This window comes from Eptesicus fuscus, chromosome 1 (genome assembly GCF_027574615.1).
Source record: "Eptesicus fuscus isolate TK198812 chromosome 1, DD_ASM_mEF_20220401, whole genome shotgun sequence".
Classification (NCBI taxonomy): domain Eukaryota; kingdom Metazoa; phylum Chordata; class Mammalia; order Chiroptera; family Vespertilionidae; genus Eptesicus; species Eptesicus fuscus.
Window position 1 is genome coordinate 80,219,319 of NC_072473.1, and position 17,500 is coordinate 80,236,818.

At 34.4% G+C, this 17,500-nt stretch overlaps 1 protein-coding gene across 2 annotated transcripts in view; it reads right to left on the reverse strand.

The window, feature by feature from the left end:
• AMMECR1 (AMMECR nuclear protein 1) overlaps positions 1-17,500 on the reverse strand; it is a 119,912-nt gene that overhangs the window by 51,059 nt on the left and 51,353 nt on the right. The window contains exon 2 of one of the 2 annotated variants that reach the window (XM_008159408.3): positions 13,120-13,230. The exons of the other annotated variant lie outside the window; for it this stretch is intronic. Within the exon in view, the coding sequence (XP_008157630.1) occupies positions 13,120-13,230 (111 nt within the window). The remainder of the gene's footprint in view (positions 1-13,119; positions 13,231-17,500) is intronic. 2 annotated transcript variants of the gene reach the window in all.

A 17,500-nucleotide genomic window follows, 5' to 3' on the forward strand; every position in this document is an offset into this window, starting at 1 on the left:
AAGGAGTCAATCTAAGATAAAAATAAACTGCGTGTGTGTTTGTGTGTTTCTCTAATACTGATATTCTGTTACTCTTATAGTTTTTGTTGCATATTTCTAAGGGTATTCTTCATCTTATGGAAATATGCCCAAAACTTAACACAAGGCAGATAATTTGAGAGTGAGACTTTATACTGCAAAATGATTATTTTATTATTGGGTGCTTTGAAACTATGTGCTTCTTAACATAAAACAATAAATTTAAATATACTTATGGATCCCTTCTATTGTGAAAACTGCAGTGACAATCCCAGGCAATGTGAGAAGACCTGTGTTCTAACTCTAGTTCCAGCTCTGTATAATAAATTTTTGGAGGTTACTAAAATATCTAGTACCAGTTATAGCTCAAAATCTATGGAATCGCTGGCCCAGCCAATTCCATAAGTCTAATGTAGGCAGTGAGAGAAGATGTGATGGTAGCAGCTTTAAAGGTTTCAATAATAACGAGTTAAAATTGTTTAGGATGAGTGGATGGGCATCAGTTGTAAAGCTGTGTATTTTACCACTTCTAATCTTTTAAAGACTAAGACATTATGCAGAGGGTAAGTTAAGCCACTGCTGGTTACTGTGGCTTTCTATAAAAAAAATAAATGGTTAAATACAGGCAATCTTTGACTCTGGAATTTCAATTAAAGCTATGCAGTAAATGGAGTTGTGGCAATGAGTTTAGAGGTGTTTGAAAAGAAATGGCTCCTTAACTGGTAGTCGGTTCCAAGTCAGTGGAGATGTTGAGATACAAGTTTCTCTCTTATTTCTTGGGAGAGTATACAAGAGACTAAAGTATCTGATAGGGGTTGGGTGACTTCTAAGGATCCCTTCCAGCTCTATGGTCTCATGGCAAGCATCAATTTACATTGTTCTTCTTCAGTCACTTATAGCCCTTATAAGTAGAGTTTAAACTTATGCTAATTTACTTTCTAAAGTATTTTGGATAAGGATCCCTGTCCTCTGACTCAGTCTGACTCCAAATGGCCTTAAAATACTCCTCTCACTACCAATCATCATCGGCAACTTCTACAGGCTCAAGTACACTGGCAGCAAGAAAAGATGACAAACCAAAGCTAACAGAAGCAGACAGAAATAGAACAGAGTACAAATGGTTGTCAGGATCAAGTAAAGTTACCATAAAGAGGTGAGACCGGTTTCTGTTTATTTGCTTTGATGTGGCTTGGTAAACTACTGCTGAAGGCAATTTCAAAAGGGAGAGACAAACATGTAAAGTTAATCACTACAATCCAGTGTGTTAAGTGTTATAATAGAGGCCTGAACAAAGTGTTGTGAGAACACAGAGACTGACCAGTTTTGCTGGGAACCATCAGTGAAATGTCATGGAGGAAGTAATGAGCAAGCTGAGTCTTGAAGGATGAGTAGGAGTTGACTGGGTGGAAATGGAGAGAGGCATGGTTGTCAGAGAAAAAAATACATTCAAAGCCAGAGAGACACAAAGACTATACTTGGGAAGTAGTGAATAATTGTGCATGGCTGGAGTGTGAGGTTAAGGCCTCAAATTCTGTGCTTCTTAACAAGGATGGAATGGGGAGAGGCAGAGCCAGACAGAGAATGATGGCACTGTAGAACATTGGCTTCACTCTCTGGGTGAAATATAGGTTTTGGAATAACTTTGGTTTTTACTCTAGACAAGATGGGTAGACATAGAGGGGGGATTCTTCTCTCAAGTATAAGGATTAACAATAACTGAGAGGAGTCTAGTTATGCCAGTAGGTGTGTTTGTGTCCATTTGGCTAATGGGGTAAGTGTGCTGCTCTGAGCAACAATAAAAGCTAAGTATGAAGAGGAAGATGCAACAGTATGGGAAAGCACATATGCTTAGACAACAGACACACACCTTAGGGAGCTGACACATGAGGCACAGGAGCATCTCAATAACCATTAATGATAGCTTTAAAATGTATTTAAAAATGTTCTATGCCTTAAAAAGTGCAATGGCATTTTAGAAACTTGTGAATTTAACATAATCATCCTTCCATCGCTTAAGTACTTATGAGTCACTACAGCTAAAATCCACTATTATCTGAGATGACTACCATTCTTAACCACAACTCCTAATGAGAGGTGGAAACTCAGGAAAGGGGAACTAATAAACATTTCTCCTCTGAGGCCAGGTATCTAACCAGAAATCTCCCTTTGTTCACAGCAATTTCAGGCCTGTTGAAACCCAACCTATGTTCTCAGTTCCACTGCCACTCCAGAGAGCTTCCCCAATCCCCCATTATCATATTGGCTGTCTTTAGAGGACTTTTGAAAACAAATTAACATTTTAAAATATTTTCCTTTTTTCTTTTGGATTCAAACAATTATTATTGGAATTATTAACTATTCATAAGTTTGCTAAGTTTTGGGTACTCTGAATGCAGTATGCTTCATATGCTGAGATGATGCTGAAGATTTGGGTATGATACTGAATCAACCACATGCTCTTGTATGAGCCTCCTTGTAATCAACTGTCTAGCATTTAGGGTGCAGTCTGTGATATGGAGCAAAACAAAGCAAACTGGCCCAAATGGGGATTGGACCCATGACTTCATTAGCAGCACAGTCTAAAGAGCAGTGTGTGGTTATTTACTGTTCTTCATATGCAACACACATTTCAAAGGTTTAGCGGACTTTTTCAGACCCCTTAGCCAGGGAGCAACAGAAGGTTGTCTTAGAAGAATGCCTTAGGTTTAAAGCAGCCTGAGGAATTTAAAAGAGATTCTCTTTTCTCCCATCCTCATTGAAGTACCAATAGTTGGAGCCTTTTAGCCATTTTTTAAATTGGATTGTTTGTCTTCCTGGTGTTGAGTTGTATATGTTCTTTACATGTTTTGGAAATTAACCCCTTATCACATGTATCATTGCCAAATATGTTCTCACACCAGTGGACCCCTTTTCATTTTGTTGATGGCTTCTTTTGCTGTGCATAAGCTTTTTAGTTTGATGTAGTCCCACTTATTTTTTCGTTTCCCTTGCTCTATGAGGTGTATTGGCAAAAATATTGCTACAAGAAATGTCTGATATTTTGCTGCCTATGATTTTTTCTAGAATTGTCATGGTTTCATTACTTACATTTCAGTCTTTTACCCATTTTTAGTTTATTCTGGTGTATGGTGTAAGTTGGTGGTCTAGTATCATTTTGTTTTCATGTACCTGTCCAACACCATTTATTGAAGATTCTGTCTTTACCCCATTGTATGCTCTTGACTCCTTTGTCAAATATTAATTGAGGGGGCTGGGGCTGGGTGGAGGTGGGCAAAGTGGGGGTGGAATGGAGGATTATTTGTAATAGTGTCAACAGTAAAAATAAAAATAAATAAATAAATAAATAAATACAGCTGGAACCTTTTAAATCAGCTTTGTGGAACATATGAAAATAGCTGGGTATAGCAACAGGAAGTTGAGTTCTGGGCAATCCCTTTAATTAAAGCTTCTGAAGAATTTATTTTATGGCTTTTTAAATCTCTTTCACTGCTAGCAAGGGCAAAAAAGTTGGCATTTCAATATATAATTAAAAAATGAGGGCCCTGGCCACTGTGGCTCAGTTGGTTGAGTGTTATCCTATACACCGAAAGGTCACCAGTTCAATTCCCAATCAGGCCACAGCCAGGTTTGTGGGTTCAATCCCAGGCTTGAGTGTGTGCAAGAGGCAACTGATTGATGTTTCTATCCACATCAAAGTTTCTCTCTCTCTCCCTCTACCTTCTTCTTTCTCTAAAATCAATAAAAACATAGTTTTTTTTCTAAAAAATGAGGGTTAAAAATATTAGACAAGAACTTGCTAATCTAGTTTGAATGATGAAACCTATAGTTTCAATGTTACAGGATACTTCTCTGAGCTGAAGTAAAATTGAAAAATTTTCTGAACATTAGACTAACTGTAAATCTATATTTTATGAATATAATGTATTTTTTCACTTTTAAGTTTTAAACTACTGATAATGCACATCTGATATTAATAATTAGAGCTTCATTCTCAATAGAATGTATTAGACACCATTTTCATCTTTAAATTTCTTAGCACCTATAAAATTCTTATTGCAATAGAACTTTTGTAAAAGTTACCATTTGTCCATGTCTATTTTATTTGTTATATAAGTATGGATTTTTCAATTCCTTTTCTTAAGAAACAACTCAGATAATGTAGCTCTTCAGGACAAGCCTTTTATAGTGAATGCTTGTTCTTTATTTAAGACGTTAGAGAGAATGTAAAAAAACTCGAATTTGTTTCTAAGATAAATATATTTATAACACAAGATAAAGAGTTAACAACAATAAGTGTTTAACCTTTAAAGAACACTAAATTTTTATCAATAATTAAATGGAAATTTTTCCAGTGTTTTACTTTGAGTGTTCACATTTGAGGTAGTATGAAGTTTGAGGAAGAGCAAAGATCATGGAGAAGGGCTTTGTTTCTTTGCCTTTTAAGGAAATCTTTTAAAAGTATTTTCTCATGCTCATAAAGTAACTAAATATGTAATATTAAATTGCTGCACAAAACTTCAACATTAACTTATCCTAAAGTACTCAAATTACTAGCAACATTGTCCTCTAAAAGTGGTTAAGAGCATATTATTTGCATAATATTTTAAAGAGGAATAATTGGCTTGAGCATTCATTGGTTTAAGTATTCTTCTAGAATACTAAGACACAAATCTGTGCTCTTATTCTTTCAGATCCTAATGACTCAAATACTTCAGACACTTATATGTAAATGCTCAGACAAAAGTAAATATACCATTAAACACCTACATTTTGATTTTAGACCACATCTAATATAATAATGATTTCATGCAATATTTGTATTCTAATTTATTTTCACCACTTCAGTCTTTCCTCTGAAAAAAATGAAAAGCATCTCAAGCAATGATTCTCAGGAAAAAAAGGTAGATATTAGTTTACTGCACTGAAACAAAATATGAAATTCATTTTAATAGAACAATAGGAAAGCGAAATCTAAACTATTAACTTTTATTTTTCAGGGCTATAATCCAACTGGTCTAGCTACTCTTTGGTGAAGTGTGTGTGTGTGTGTGTGTGTGTGTGTGTGTGTGTGTGTGTGCGCACAATCTTTTAAGTGTACTCTATGTCTGAGGTTTTCATTTTTTTCACAGCAAATTCATTTTCCCCTTCAAATATTTGTTAGCAATCTCTCAAAATACTCAACACTTTGTATATGGCACTTTGATAATAAAATTTATAAATATGCTAATAATTTTGGACTTTTTTGTCCATGTAGGATAAAAACAAGCCAAAAAGTTATACAGAGTATTTTGCTTTTACCCAGAGTGAACTATGGATGAACTAAAATAATTTCATAAATTGCTTTACATATATTTCTGCTTTTTAAAAAGATATTTGTATTTTTAAATACATTTTTATTGATTTCAGAGAGGAAGGGAGAGGGATAGATAGAAACATCAATGATGAGAGAGAATCATTGATTGGCTGCCCGCAACCCCAGCATGTGCCTGCAACCCCAGTATGTGCCCTTGGCCGAAATCAAACCTGGGACCGTTTAGTCCACAGGCCAACGCTCTATCCACTGAGCCAAACCAGCTAGGGCTATTTCTGCTTTTATTACAGATGTAGAGTATCTGTTCATCCAGTATCATCATCACCTCCTCTGCCTCTCTGGCAAAAAAAAATCACTTCCTACCTAGGATTATAATTATTATTTTCTTTTTTTATTTTTATGTTTTAAAATTTTTTCATCTTTATTTTTATTTTTTAGGATTATAATTATTTATATAACTTCATCTCTCTCCTACTATATTATAAATTCCTAAGACAAAATTTAGATGAGATTTGCAGGATGAATATTTAAACATGATTAAAGGGGGAAATTGCAGCCTCCTATTAGAAAAATGGTAAAGTTTAGTTAGATGTAAGAATGGGGTCAATTTCTTGTAGTTTACCCTCTCCTTATGAACCAAGAGCAAAAGCCCATTTTCAGCTTCTACTATACCTTCACTTTTTTACAAATGGCCTTTTCTGCCTTCTACCCAAAAACATTGTGCCTGTAGCGCTTAATCAAAGCAGCATAGGGACTTCAACTGGAGACTCTGAATATCTGAAACATGTGATAAGGAATTCGAATTTGATATATTCACTATACTTAATTCCTATGGCACTCAGTGCTATATGAATCAGATCATTTTTTATAACTCAGGAGCTATTACCCATACGGGGAATGTTTCTTACTCTTTAGTCACTCTTTCCACATCCTGCTGGCTATTTTCTGGCCACCTCTCTTCACATTAGCTCAACCACATATAATGAAGGAGTGCATTAAACTAGCAGCTAAAATAAAAATTCTAGAGTTCCACAGATTATATTTAACTGTCCTATCCTATCCTATGGATAATTTTGAGTGAAGGGTATATAACAATCTAGGTTTCAAGCTATACCTTAAATTAAATGCTTATAAAATCTGAGAAACAGTTTCTCATTTGGTAATTTATACACTGCAACTAACAAGTTAAGTATAAGTTTTAGTAAGCAGACCATCTTCCTTTTTGTAAAAAGGCAACAACATGCAGACTGTAAACTAAGCTAATTAATTTGCATAGTGTTTTTGATACAGCTAATTTATTTCTTCAAAAAGCATATTTTAGCCAGGAATCTTGTCACAGCCACTTGCCAAAAATCATCTGGCCTTAACATCTCCAGAATGAGCTTCCATGACAATAGTGTACAGTCAGAAGTGACTCATGTACAGCTTTTCTTTTCATAAAAAAAATCAATATGGGTGATGCTACAGTGAGAACTGATATTAAATTTGGTGATGGGAGGGCTTTTTCACAATGAGCCAAGTTTAGTTACCTAAAATAATCCTATATAATAAAACCCTAATATGCAAATCGATGGAACAAGGGAACGACTAGTCGCTATGACACGCACTGACCACCAGGGGGCAGATGCTCAACACAGGAGCTGTCCCCTGGTAGTCTGTGTACTCCCACGGGGGGAGCACTCCTCAGCCAGAAGCTGGGCTCACGGCTGGTGAGCAGCGCTAAAGGAGAAGGCCTAAGCTGGCAGGCAGACATCCCCTGAGGGGTCTGAGGGACCCCCCCCCACCCCGTGCACGAATGTCATGCACCGGGCCTCTAGTAAAAAATAATAATGATCACAAAATAGTCTACCCTAAGGGGGGAAATATAAATTAAGCTGCTTACAATGGTTTTAAACTCATAGTGCTTTAGAAAAGTGACAGATTATAACACCAAAATATAAAAGCAATGTGTTTTACAACAAATTTATAATCACCCAGAAATACCCAATCTAGCCAGGACCTGTTAGCTATTTCTACTACCTCAAGAAGACTAATAGTACTTGAACAGATGTAACACGCAATCAATCTCTCTCTCTCTCTCTCTCTCTCTCTCTCTCTCTCTCTCTCTCTCACACACACACACACACACCCCTCACTCACACAAAACAAAACAAAACTCCAAAACAAAACATATCATTTTTTGTGGTAACACTGTTCCCTAGAAAGGAACAAACTTACATTGCTAGTTTTTCAGAATTAAGCAGTTCAACAAAGTAGCACAGTTCAGAATCAAGCTCTAGACACCTCCCACACCTGCATAATTATTTCATTGTGAAGAGCACCAAGTACAACAAAGTAAACTAGAAGAAAGACAGTCTTTTAAGTTTGAGGATAGACCACACTTCTCTTTTATGAAATAAGAACATATTTATTAATCACTTATATGTGTTATAATCACTTAGAATCCACATTACTTTTACGAAATAAGAACCCATCTACTAACAACTTATATATGATTTTCATTCTTGAAAAATTACTACCAACTTGAATTTTCACAAAGAAATAAATCTACACTTTGGTGGGCAATTTATTGGCCAACAATTTTAAGGAATATTCTTTGACTGTGACTTTTGTGTTCATCTGTATGAGTTTTAATTCTCTTATCTATAAAAGTGCATAATCTAAGTAAGGGAGGAAATAAATTGTTTATGTTTTCTAACATGAAAATCCATAAATACAAATAGCTTGGTAAATTCTAGGAATTCTTCTTCTTCAACTGGGACAAAGAATATTTCTACTTTGAAGTTTTGACTACTAATAGTTGTGGACCTTAATTTGTCACCATGGATAAACTTCTATCAATAATTCTGAGTCCTCCGTCCTGCTTCTTACTAGTATTTGCTATAATCTTTCCTGCTTTTATACAGAGTCTCCAAGGACAAGGAAAGAATAGTCTATCTCATAATTCCATGTTATAAATCTTTTTACAAAGTTTTCCTGCAGAAACTATGCATTTTTACAATGGGGAGGAAATCCTCAGCCTATTTATACAGTTTTACTTCAATCTAAAATAAAAATTTCAACCAAGAAAACATACACCTTGACTATGATAAATGTTTTAATTTTAAAACAGTATGTTTATAAATAAAAACTTAAACTAGGAGAGGCAGTTTATTTTAAAAGTAGCTGTTCATTCTTTTTATATTTAGGTTTCAGGGATTAAGGGACCACAAACAAACTAGATCATTGTCTTCTATAAAATGGTTAGCTTTTTAAAAGAAAAAAAAGGGTACTTGTCAAGGGGGGAGGGTGGTAAGAGATCAACCAAAGGACTTGTATGCATGCATATTAGCATAACAAATGGACACAGACACTGGGGTGGTGGGGGCTTGTCCTGGGGAGTTGGCGTGGCCAGGGAGGGGTCAATGAGGGAAAAAGGAGACTTATGTAATACTTTAAACAATAATAAAAAACATTTGCAAAGGAGAAAATACAACTGATAATTGATTAGCAGACACAAAGAAAAGTTTTAAAGGCCATAGTTAATAGGGAAAAAAACCATCACAAATTAAAACAAAATACAAACAATTTCATATGTATTGTTTAAAGTTTCTTTTAAAAATCAATCATAAGATGGAAATATTAGGGGTAATTGGGTAGCAGGTATAAGGGAATTCTTTGTACCATTTTTGCAGCTTTTCTGTAATTCTAAAATTAGTTTATTGATCTATTTGTCTATTCCTATATCAATTCCAAACTCTTAAACCCTGTAGTGTTATAATAAAATTTGATATTTGGAAAATTAAAGTACTCAAACAAGTATTTGTATACCTGTGTTCACAGCAGCATTATTTGCAATTGCCAAAAATTGGAAGCCACTCAAGTGTCCATAGATGGATGAATGGATCAACAAAATGTGGTAGATACATTCAATGGAATATTATTCAGCCTTAAAAGGAAAGGAAATTCTAACACATTCTACAACATGGATGAACCTGAAGACATTATGCTAAATGAAATAAGCCAGTTACAAAAGGACAAATATTGTATATGAGGTACCTAGAAGAGTCATAGTCATAAAGACAGAAAGTAGAAAAATTTGTCAGAGCTGGGGGAGGGGGAAATGGGGAGTTAGTGTTTAGTGGATATAGAATTTCAGTTGAGGAAGATGAAAAAGTTCTAGAGATGAATGGTGGTGATGATGCACATCAAAGGAACTTAAGGCCATAGAACTATACAATTAAAATTGGTTAGAATGATAAATTTCATGTTATGTATACTTTATAATGAAAAAAAGGTTACAGCTGAGTAATATTCTGAAAAGTGAACAACAGTCTAATCACAGTTGAAGATAGTAAAAAAACAGATTTTTAAAAAGATACCTGTACCTAGGGAGTCTTTAATTTCATTGTTTATTTTTCATTTTGCTTTCTCCTTCCTTTTTATCCCCAGCCCCTAAATTCATTTTATTCCATTTGTAAATTTTGTGATTTATGGGTTTTTAAGATTGGAAGAATAGACTACAAGATCACCAATTATTATGTTAAGAAAAACAGTATTCTTCTTGGAGTCTAGTCCATTATTTAAATGCAGCCAAAGAACACAATTTCATACTATATAGTAGTATGCTTTTGTAATAAGCATTATCCTTTGCTACAATATTAATCCAAGTGAATTTTCTTCTGACTAGTCTATACAAACCCGAGTTATATACTTTTTATAATCCCATCTATGGATTTCCTGAAATCTAAAATATAACAAAATTTTAATCTTAACTCTTAACTAGAATTTTTAAAGAATTATTGATCCATGATTTATACAATTTATAGTAATCTGCTTTCAAGTTTATTTTTTTCATGAAGCTGAAAAACATATATATTTAGAAAAATTTATGTTGTCTCATCTTAAATGTAGCAGTTAAGAGCTTGGACTTTGCAGTGAGATGGCCTGATTTGAATCCCGGTTCTACCACCTAATACTTACTATATGTGTAAATGGGTAAAATATTTAAATTCTATACATTTTAGTTTCCAGAAGGAAAGGAACGTGGGGGGAGGTAGAAGCAGGTAAAGGGGAATAAATGGTGATGGAAGGAGATCTGACTTGGGGTGTACCCTTGGAACCTATGTAATTTTGTTAACCTATGTCAACCCAATAAATTCAAGCTAAGAGTTGTTGTGAGGAACGGGAATATAAAGCTCCTTTACAGTGTCTGACATTTAGTAAGGTTCTTAATAAATGGAAGCGATTAACAACAATAATAATAACAACAGTAACAGCAACAGCATGTAGAAATAATATGTGCCCTATTGGACTGAAAGACATATTGTAACTTAAAAATTATGCCACAATTTTGATTCTGAAATGAATAAGGAGCAACTGCATATTATAAGACTTGTTTTCTTTTGTTCTCTTCTAAATAACTTCTTATTATCATATTAAGCAAAAGAAATTAAGCAAAACAAAAATGAGAAGACCAGGTATGTATATGTATACACACACACACACACACACACACACACACACACACACACAAACACACATATCTCTAATATGATATATACAATTTCAAGAAGTTGTATAAAAATATGAGGAAAAAGTTGAAAAGTAAACAGGAAGAGACACAGACTAAAATGAGGGTAATCAGGTATACAAATGTAGAAAATTTCCAAGTTCAACTATTTGAACAATTTAGAATCACATTATTATAAAAATATATATACTGTAATTCTTCTGGAAATTACCATTGGAGACAGATCCACAAGTCCAGAAAAGTTAGATATTTTCATCCTTTCTTATCAATTTAGGCAAAAAACCCCCATATTTTCTTTAAATAAAACTGAATTACTACTACAGTTACAACTAATAAAAACTTACAAAGTATAATATTTGATACTGGGATTTCTGGCACATTTCATTAGAAAGTACATAGGGTTTCCATACTATCAACGCAGACTCCCCAACCACAAAGAAAAAGAAAAAATTTAAAACAGAATGAATGTATCTGAAAATATATTCCTTAGAACACTAATGGCATAAGATATTGGAGTGGAAGGACGAAAGGGTTCAATAGTAAAAAAAGAAAAACTGAAGTCTGGGAAGTGCTTCTCTCTCGATCTCTCTCTCTCTCTCTCTCTCTCTCTCTCTCTCTCTCTCTCTCTCAGAGATGAACAATACTGTGAACATAAAAGGTTCTGCGAAGTCCTGCAGTGAGCAGATCTATTTAAATTTGTTTAACCAGTGCTTCCAAAATATATTTGGCCATATAATCCTTTTCTTCAGGCAATACCAAGGAACCAGTCAGTGTTCCTCATAACAAATTATATTAGGAAATGCATAATAAATTGCCTTGATTAGCTATTAAAAGTGTAATTTCATATGCACCTGTCCCAAAGACATGGTCACTGGCAGAATCTGCTAAAGTCTCCAACTCATTTTAAGACTTGAGCAAATTCTGCCAATAAATTCAATAAATTTTTTTTAAAAAATTAGTTCATAGTATTTCACATCAGGGGAAAAAACTAACATGCCTAGACTAGCATTTATACTATCTTTAGCAAGTTGTACTTATTTCCCAAATATGTTTTGACCCCTTTACTGCCTGTCTGTTATTTAATCAAGTCCAAACACCAAGTTTCTAATACCTGTGAAAATCTAAGAATGAATTTGACCCTCCAAGCCTTCGCTTTTTTTTTTCTGGGCTTCATTACAAGCTAAGAAAATTCTGTAGCTCTGAGCTCCACCTTCAAATAAAAGAATACTAAACTCAGTTACCAGCATTTTATCAACTGGTGTTATGAGCTGCATTTATGTGATTCTACAATAAATAATGAATGTTCCACAACCTTAATCCTGAAGCAAAGTAGTGCTTGATTATTACTTCATTCCCCTAAGGTCTCTCTAACATCCCTATTTTGTACATAGAACAAAATACATACAGTAATTACTACTTTATCCACTGGAGGTTAAGCAACTTGCCTTAAGTACCAATAGTCAGGAGAGACCAATTTCTTATTGGACGGACACTTGTACATATTACAACTATAGAAATTGTATTAAATAATCACTCTGAAATATGAACAAAAACAGGAAATTCCTTTACAAATAGCTTATTATTTAAGGAATTTTCTTCTTTTGAAATAATTTTGGAACACAATTTGCTAGAAATCAAAACTTGAAATGAAAAAAAATCAGATGGCATGCTAGATAGCTTTTTGTGAGTTCAAAAAATTAAGAACCAAGTCCTAAAAACTGTAATGAGGCATTCATTACTTTGTCTTTGCGTTAGATGAAACAAAATAAATAAGCTGTAATTAATTCTGGGTAAAGTGTGAATGTGAATGATTATGCTGCCAGGCTGTGGCATCATTTTCTTCCTAGGTTACTGGTTCCATTTAAAAATAAATAAAACTATAACAAAATGTGCAAGATGAAATAGATATCAATACTTTTTTAAAAGTCTAACAGAGAAGACACAATGACTAAAATTGTGGAAATAATACATTTTGGTAACCTATGGACATTTGGTCATTGATTTGCAAATGAAACAAAATAATCTGGTATTGAAAGAAAAGAAACACTTTAAAACATCTATGGCAGAATACATGTAATCACAGTATTTTATATTATGATAATATATATCAATAACATTTTACCAGATATATGGCAAATGGTCGAAGAAAAATATTGAATATGAAAAGAGTCAAGAATATTGACAATTCAGTAAAGGGAAATTAATTAAATAATCAGGTTCAAGTTTTGTGTTTGTTTTTTTTAATGTAGAAACAGAGGTAACAAAAATTGGTCTTCACCTGGTAAGTGTGTACTCCCTGAGTCCTGAATGCAAATTCATGGCAGAAAAAGTACCTATGCATCCACGCAACCTTTTGTCTCGACCAATCTTCCATGTTACAAACAGTGGGCTGTAATGGAAGATAAAAACAGGGTAAATCAATCAATCAATTCAACTTAAGTATTTATTGAGCATTTTCTATATGCAAAGTTAGATGCCTGATATATAAAGACCAAATGACAAAACCAAATAGGACTGCATTTAGCAATAATTACAGCTACAATATATTGAGCATACCCTATGGTAGGCAGCACAATAAATGTTTTAAACAAATTATCTGTTAGCCTCATCAACACCTCTAAGAGGCTAGTGTTATTACTAACATTTCTATTTTAGGTATGAGGCAGTCTCACAGTTCATACATAAAGTAGGAACTCCAACCTGGACAATCCTGACTATAGGACCTTAACCATCATTTCCAAAATGCCATCATAACTGATTGCCTGATTCCTCATTTAAACCTCAAGTTACTGATTGATTCATAAGGCTAGTTTAAAAAATCTGGGGGCAAATCACCAATTTCAATAAATACTTAACTGAATATATTGGGACAAAGCACTGTAAAAGGTGCTACAGGAAATACAAAGTTGCCTAAAACATAGTTGTTGCTCTCTAGGAGCCAGTACAGAAGGCACACATGTTCATAGTAAACTGCTATAAATTAAGCTACTGGGATAGAAGAAAATTTCATTGAACTTGATCATCTTCAGCTTGGTTTATAAAAATAAGTAGGGTTCGGAGAGGAAGGACAACAGCAAACATTAACAAAGTAATTCTTTGAAACCAGAAAATTTATTTTAAATTTTAGATAAAATTATTGCCAATAAGTACAATCTCTCAAGCATCAACTACAGAAGGACTGGTATCAACTGTAATATAATGGCATCAAGAAAGTAATATAGTTTTAAATGAAGTTTAATACAGTAAATGTTTGGATTCTATAGCAAACCACTGACAGCCTCAATTATTGGTTAAGTCTAAAAGCAATGATTTTCATCAGAAGCTACTTTATATGTTTTATGAAATAAATTAATTTACACACATTAGGACATTTTAAAAAATAATAAACACCTATAATTGGGGATGGCTCGTGTTAATATGAGTATTAACAGTATTGTTAGTATCATGTAATAGATTTCAACTTTCTAAAAATTTAAATTTTAGGGGAACATACCATATGTCATTTTTTGTGATAATATGCTGTTGAGTTGGAGAACACATTATTTCTTTAAAGTAGCCTCTAGTGCGTCACCAGAGGTTGAATAGATATCCTGTTGAAGCACTTCAATCACCCATCCCAAACATTTAAATTGTGCTGAGTTCTGACAGGTAGCCACAATGGCAGACAGGTTCCAAATAAACAGTATACAAACCAAGGAGCAGTACTAAGAATTACCTTCTTCCTGGAGTCAAATACCCAGAGGCACTGAAAAAGATGACAAAAGTACAGGGCCAAGCTGTGGTTGATATTAGTATTCAAGTGCTGAATGAACTACAGTAAAGGTACTAAAATAAAAAGCAAAAGGTAAATTCTAGGTTTTCTGTTTTCCACATCATGTGTACTGAATATATTATAACTTGATAAAAGATTCTAATGCTCCCATTGGAAATTTCCTCTAATTGCTCTTGACTAATATTAGATCAGAAAGACAAGAATTAGACAGAATTATTTTCTCATAAATACTAGTATCCTAAAATTCACGTTATCTCTAAAGATGAATTTCACCTCTTCATTTTTTACTTTCTAATTTGAAGGAGTCAATATCAACAACCATTATATGAACAGTAAGACATCAATCCTCTCCCATAACAACGCCTATGCAAAATATCTCTACACAAGCCATGTCCCTTGGCAGACCCTGAACAAAGTGAATCACACTGTACTATATATAACATGTCTTTAAAACACCGCGATGGCTTCTCAATAACACAGAACCAAGGGGCATATTCTCTCCTCAGTGACTTGAGAGAAAATCTAAAAATACAAGTGGATTCATTTCCTATCAGAAACACAAGAAATGAAAGTCTTTTAAAAGTACTTTCAATTCTCTTATTTATCATATATATATATATATATATATATATATATATATATTCCTCTCTACTCAAGAAAACACTCAAAATTCGTAGGATAAATAGAAAAGACAGATTAAACAATATGTTATGAAATACGTTGGAGGGCATTCAAACACATAATGGGGGGAATTATAGTTTCTTATAATGCTACTAGAGGCCCAGTACATGAAATTTGTGCATGTGTAGGGTCCCTAGCGGCTGCCAGCCGGGGTCTCCCTTCCCCAGGCTGCCTGCTGCCACCACTGGCCAGGGCCTCCCTTCCCCTGGCTACCAACTGGGGCCTCCCCTCGCACCTGCCTTGGCCTGGTGCCACCCACTCACCTGCTCCACCATCCCGCTCTTGTCAGGGCCCATCGGGGCCAGCAGCGCCTCCACTGCCGCCCGCTGCCAGTGCTGTGTTGACAATGCCCACCATGTTCCATGCTGCCCCCTGGTGATCAGCGCACGTCTAACTCCTGGTCGGTTGAACTGCCACCAATAGGGTCAATTTGCATATTAGCCTTTTATTATATAGGATGCTTTCACTGATGAAGTGATGATTAGTCAGGAGGTAGGGCTCTAGAGGATAAGCTGCATTTTTCTATGCAGCCTGGGAGAAAAGGCACTCCATAATAACTAAGAACATGAAGATGTAGAAGTGCACAACACTGTGGTCTCTTCCAGATTTAACATTCTATACATTTCAAGCACTACTGAATATGTGTTCTAAAGAGCTTGCATAAGAAGCAAAGCAGATGCAGAATTGTCTGTACTCTCCCTGTTCCTTACCAACATTCATTCTGGTATTGTGGGGAACTATCTGTGTCAAAGATGTGAAGGATTTATACTTCACAACCTCACTGTGTTTATGGCAGATGCCTAAAGATGCAAGAAATCAGACTTTTAGTAGACAGAATAAAACTATTCCTTCAAAACCTTGGACTCTAATTTCTCATTTACAAAGGCTCATCCAATATCTTTTATAAAGAATACATATAAGGAATTAAAAAGCACACAAAAAAATACCTAAAAGCAATATTTAATGGGAAAAGATTGGGAAGTTGATGATTTTAAAGTAGACTGAAACAGAATAAACATAAATGAGCACAAAAGATTATACCTTTAGAGTGATAACTGCTTTGTACAGGGCAATGAGTACAGGGACATTCACTATGTATTATCTAAAAATAGTAACAAAAAAGTTTTATTTTTCCCAACACACAGAGGGGAAAAATAGGCAAATTAGAAAAAGAGATTTAAACCTGTTGCGAGAAGCTGCTCAATGACAAGGATATAAGGAAAATAGTTCATGGTAGGACAGAAATGGAATATTTTTGGAAAATATTTTTACCATATGGTTTAAGGCCACCTACATACATTGAAAAAATACCACAAAATAGAAAAGGGCTCAAAATGAAATGAAATATTAATGGAAATGTTTATCTGAGGGTAACTAGACATTGCTTTTTAAGGAATTTTCCTACTTCTGAACATTTTATACCACTACGTTTTAAGAAACCTTTGGAGAAACTCTCTCCATTTTTCCGAGCCTGTAGACAGGAACACTTAGTAACTACCTAATCTAAGTGAATCCTCCCTTCCAACTGGCAGCCAATACCATCAGGTCAATAGTAGTAGCTCTCAGGGAAATGTAGTTGCATGAAATCAGAATGAGTACAGAAAAGCAATGTACCCTGGACAGGATAGTCCCCAATCCAAGTTGCATGCCACTTCCTGTGCCCCTCTTTAAGACTATCCTATTGATGCAGACTAGAACAGGTTAGAAATATGTTTGTAGGAGTGGGGAACAACTATGAAACAGGTGCCATTACTTAACAATATTTTATCCTAAATCCTATTTTCCCAGCCATACCATGGCAAAAAACAGAGGTTAAAAAGAAATAGCAGCCTTAGACATTTGTAAGCCCCCACTCTGACAATTTGCTCTTCATTAGAATTAGATTATTTAGAATGAAGTTTATAGGTGGTAACATTAACAATGATATCAATCCCAACCAATGTAATACTAATTACTATTATACATACATACATACATACATATATTATATATATATATATATATATATATATATATTCAACAAGGTTATTAATATTGTAGGTAGATATGGATAAAGAGAGAAGCCCTCTAAGTTGGTTCTTTCCTTCTGCCTACAAATAATAATTGCTTCTCCATTATGTTCAGGTTCTTCTGTTACTTAGCTCAAAAATCCAACTGAATTACTCATAATGTCCAACTCATAGAAAAACAGAAATGGAAGAGTTTT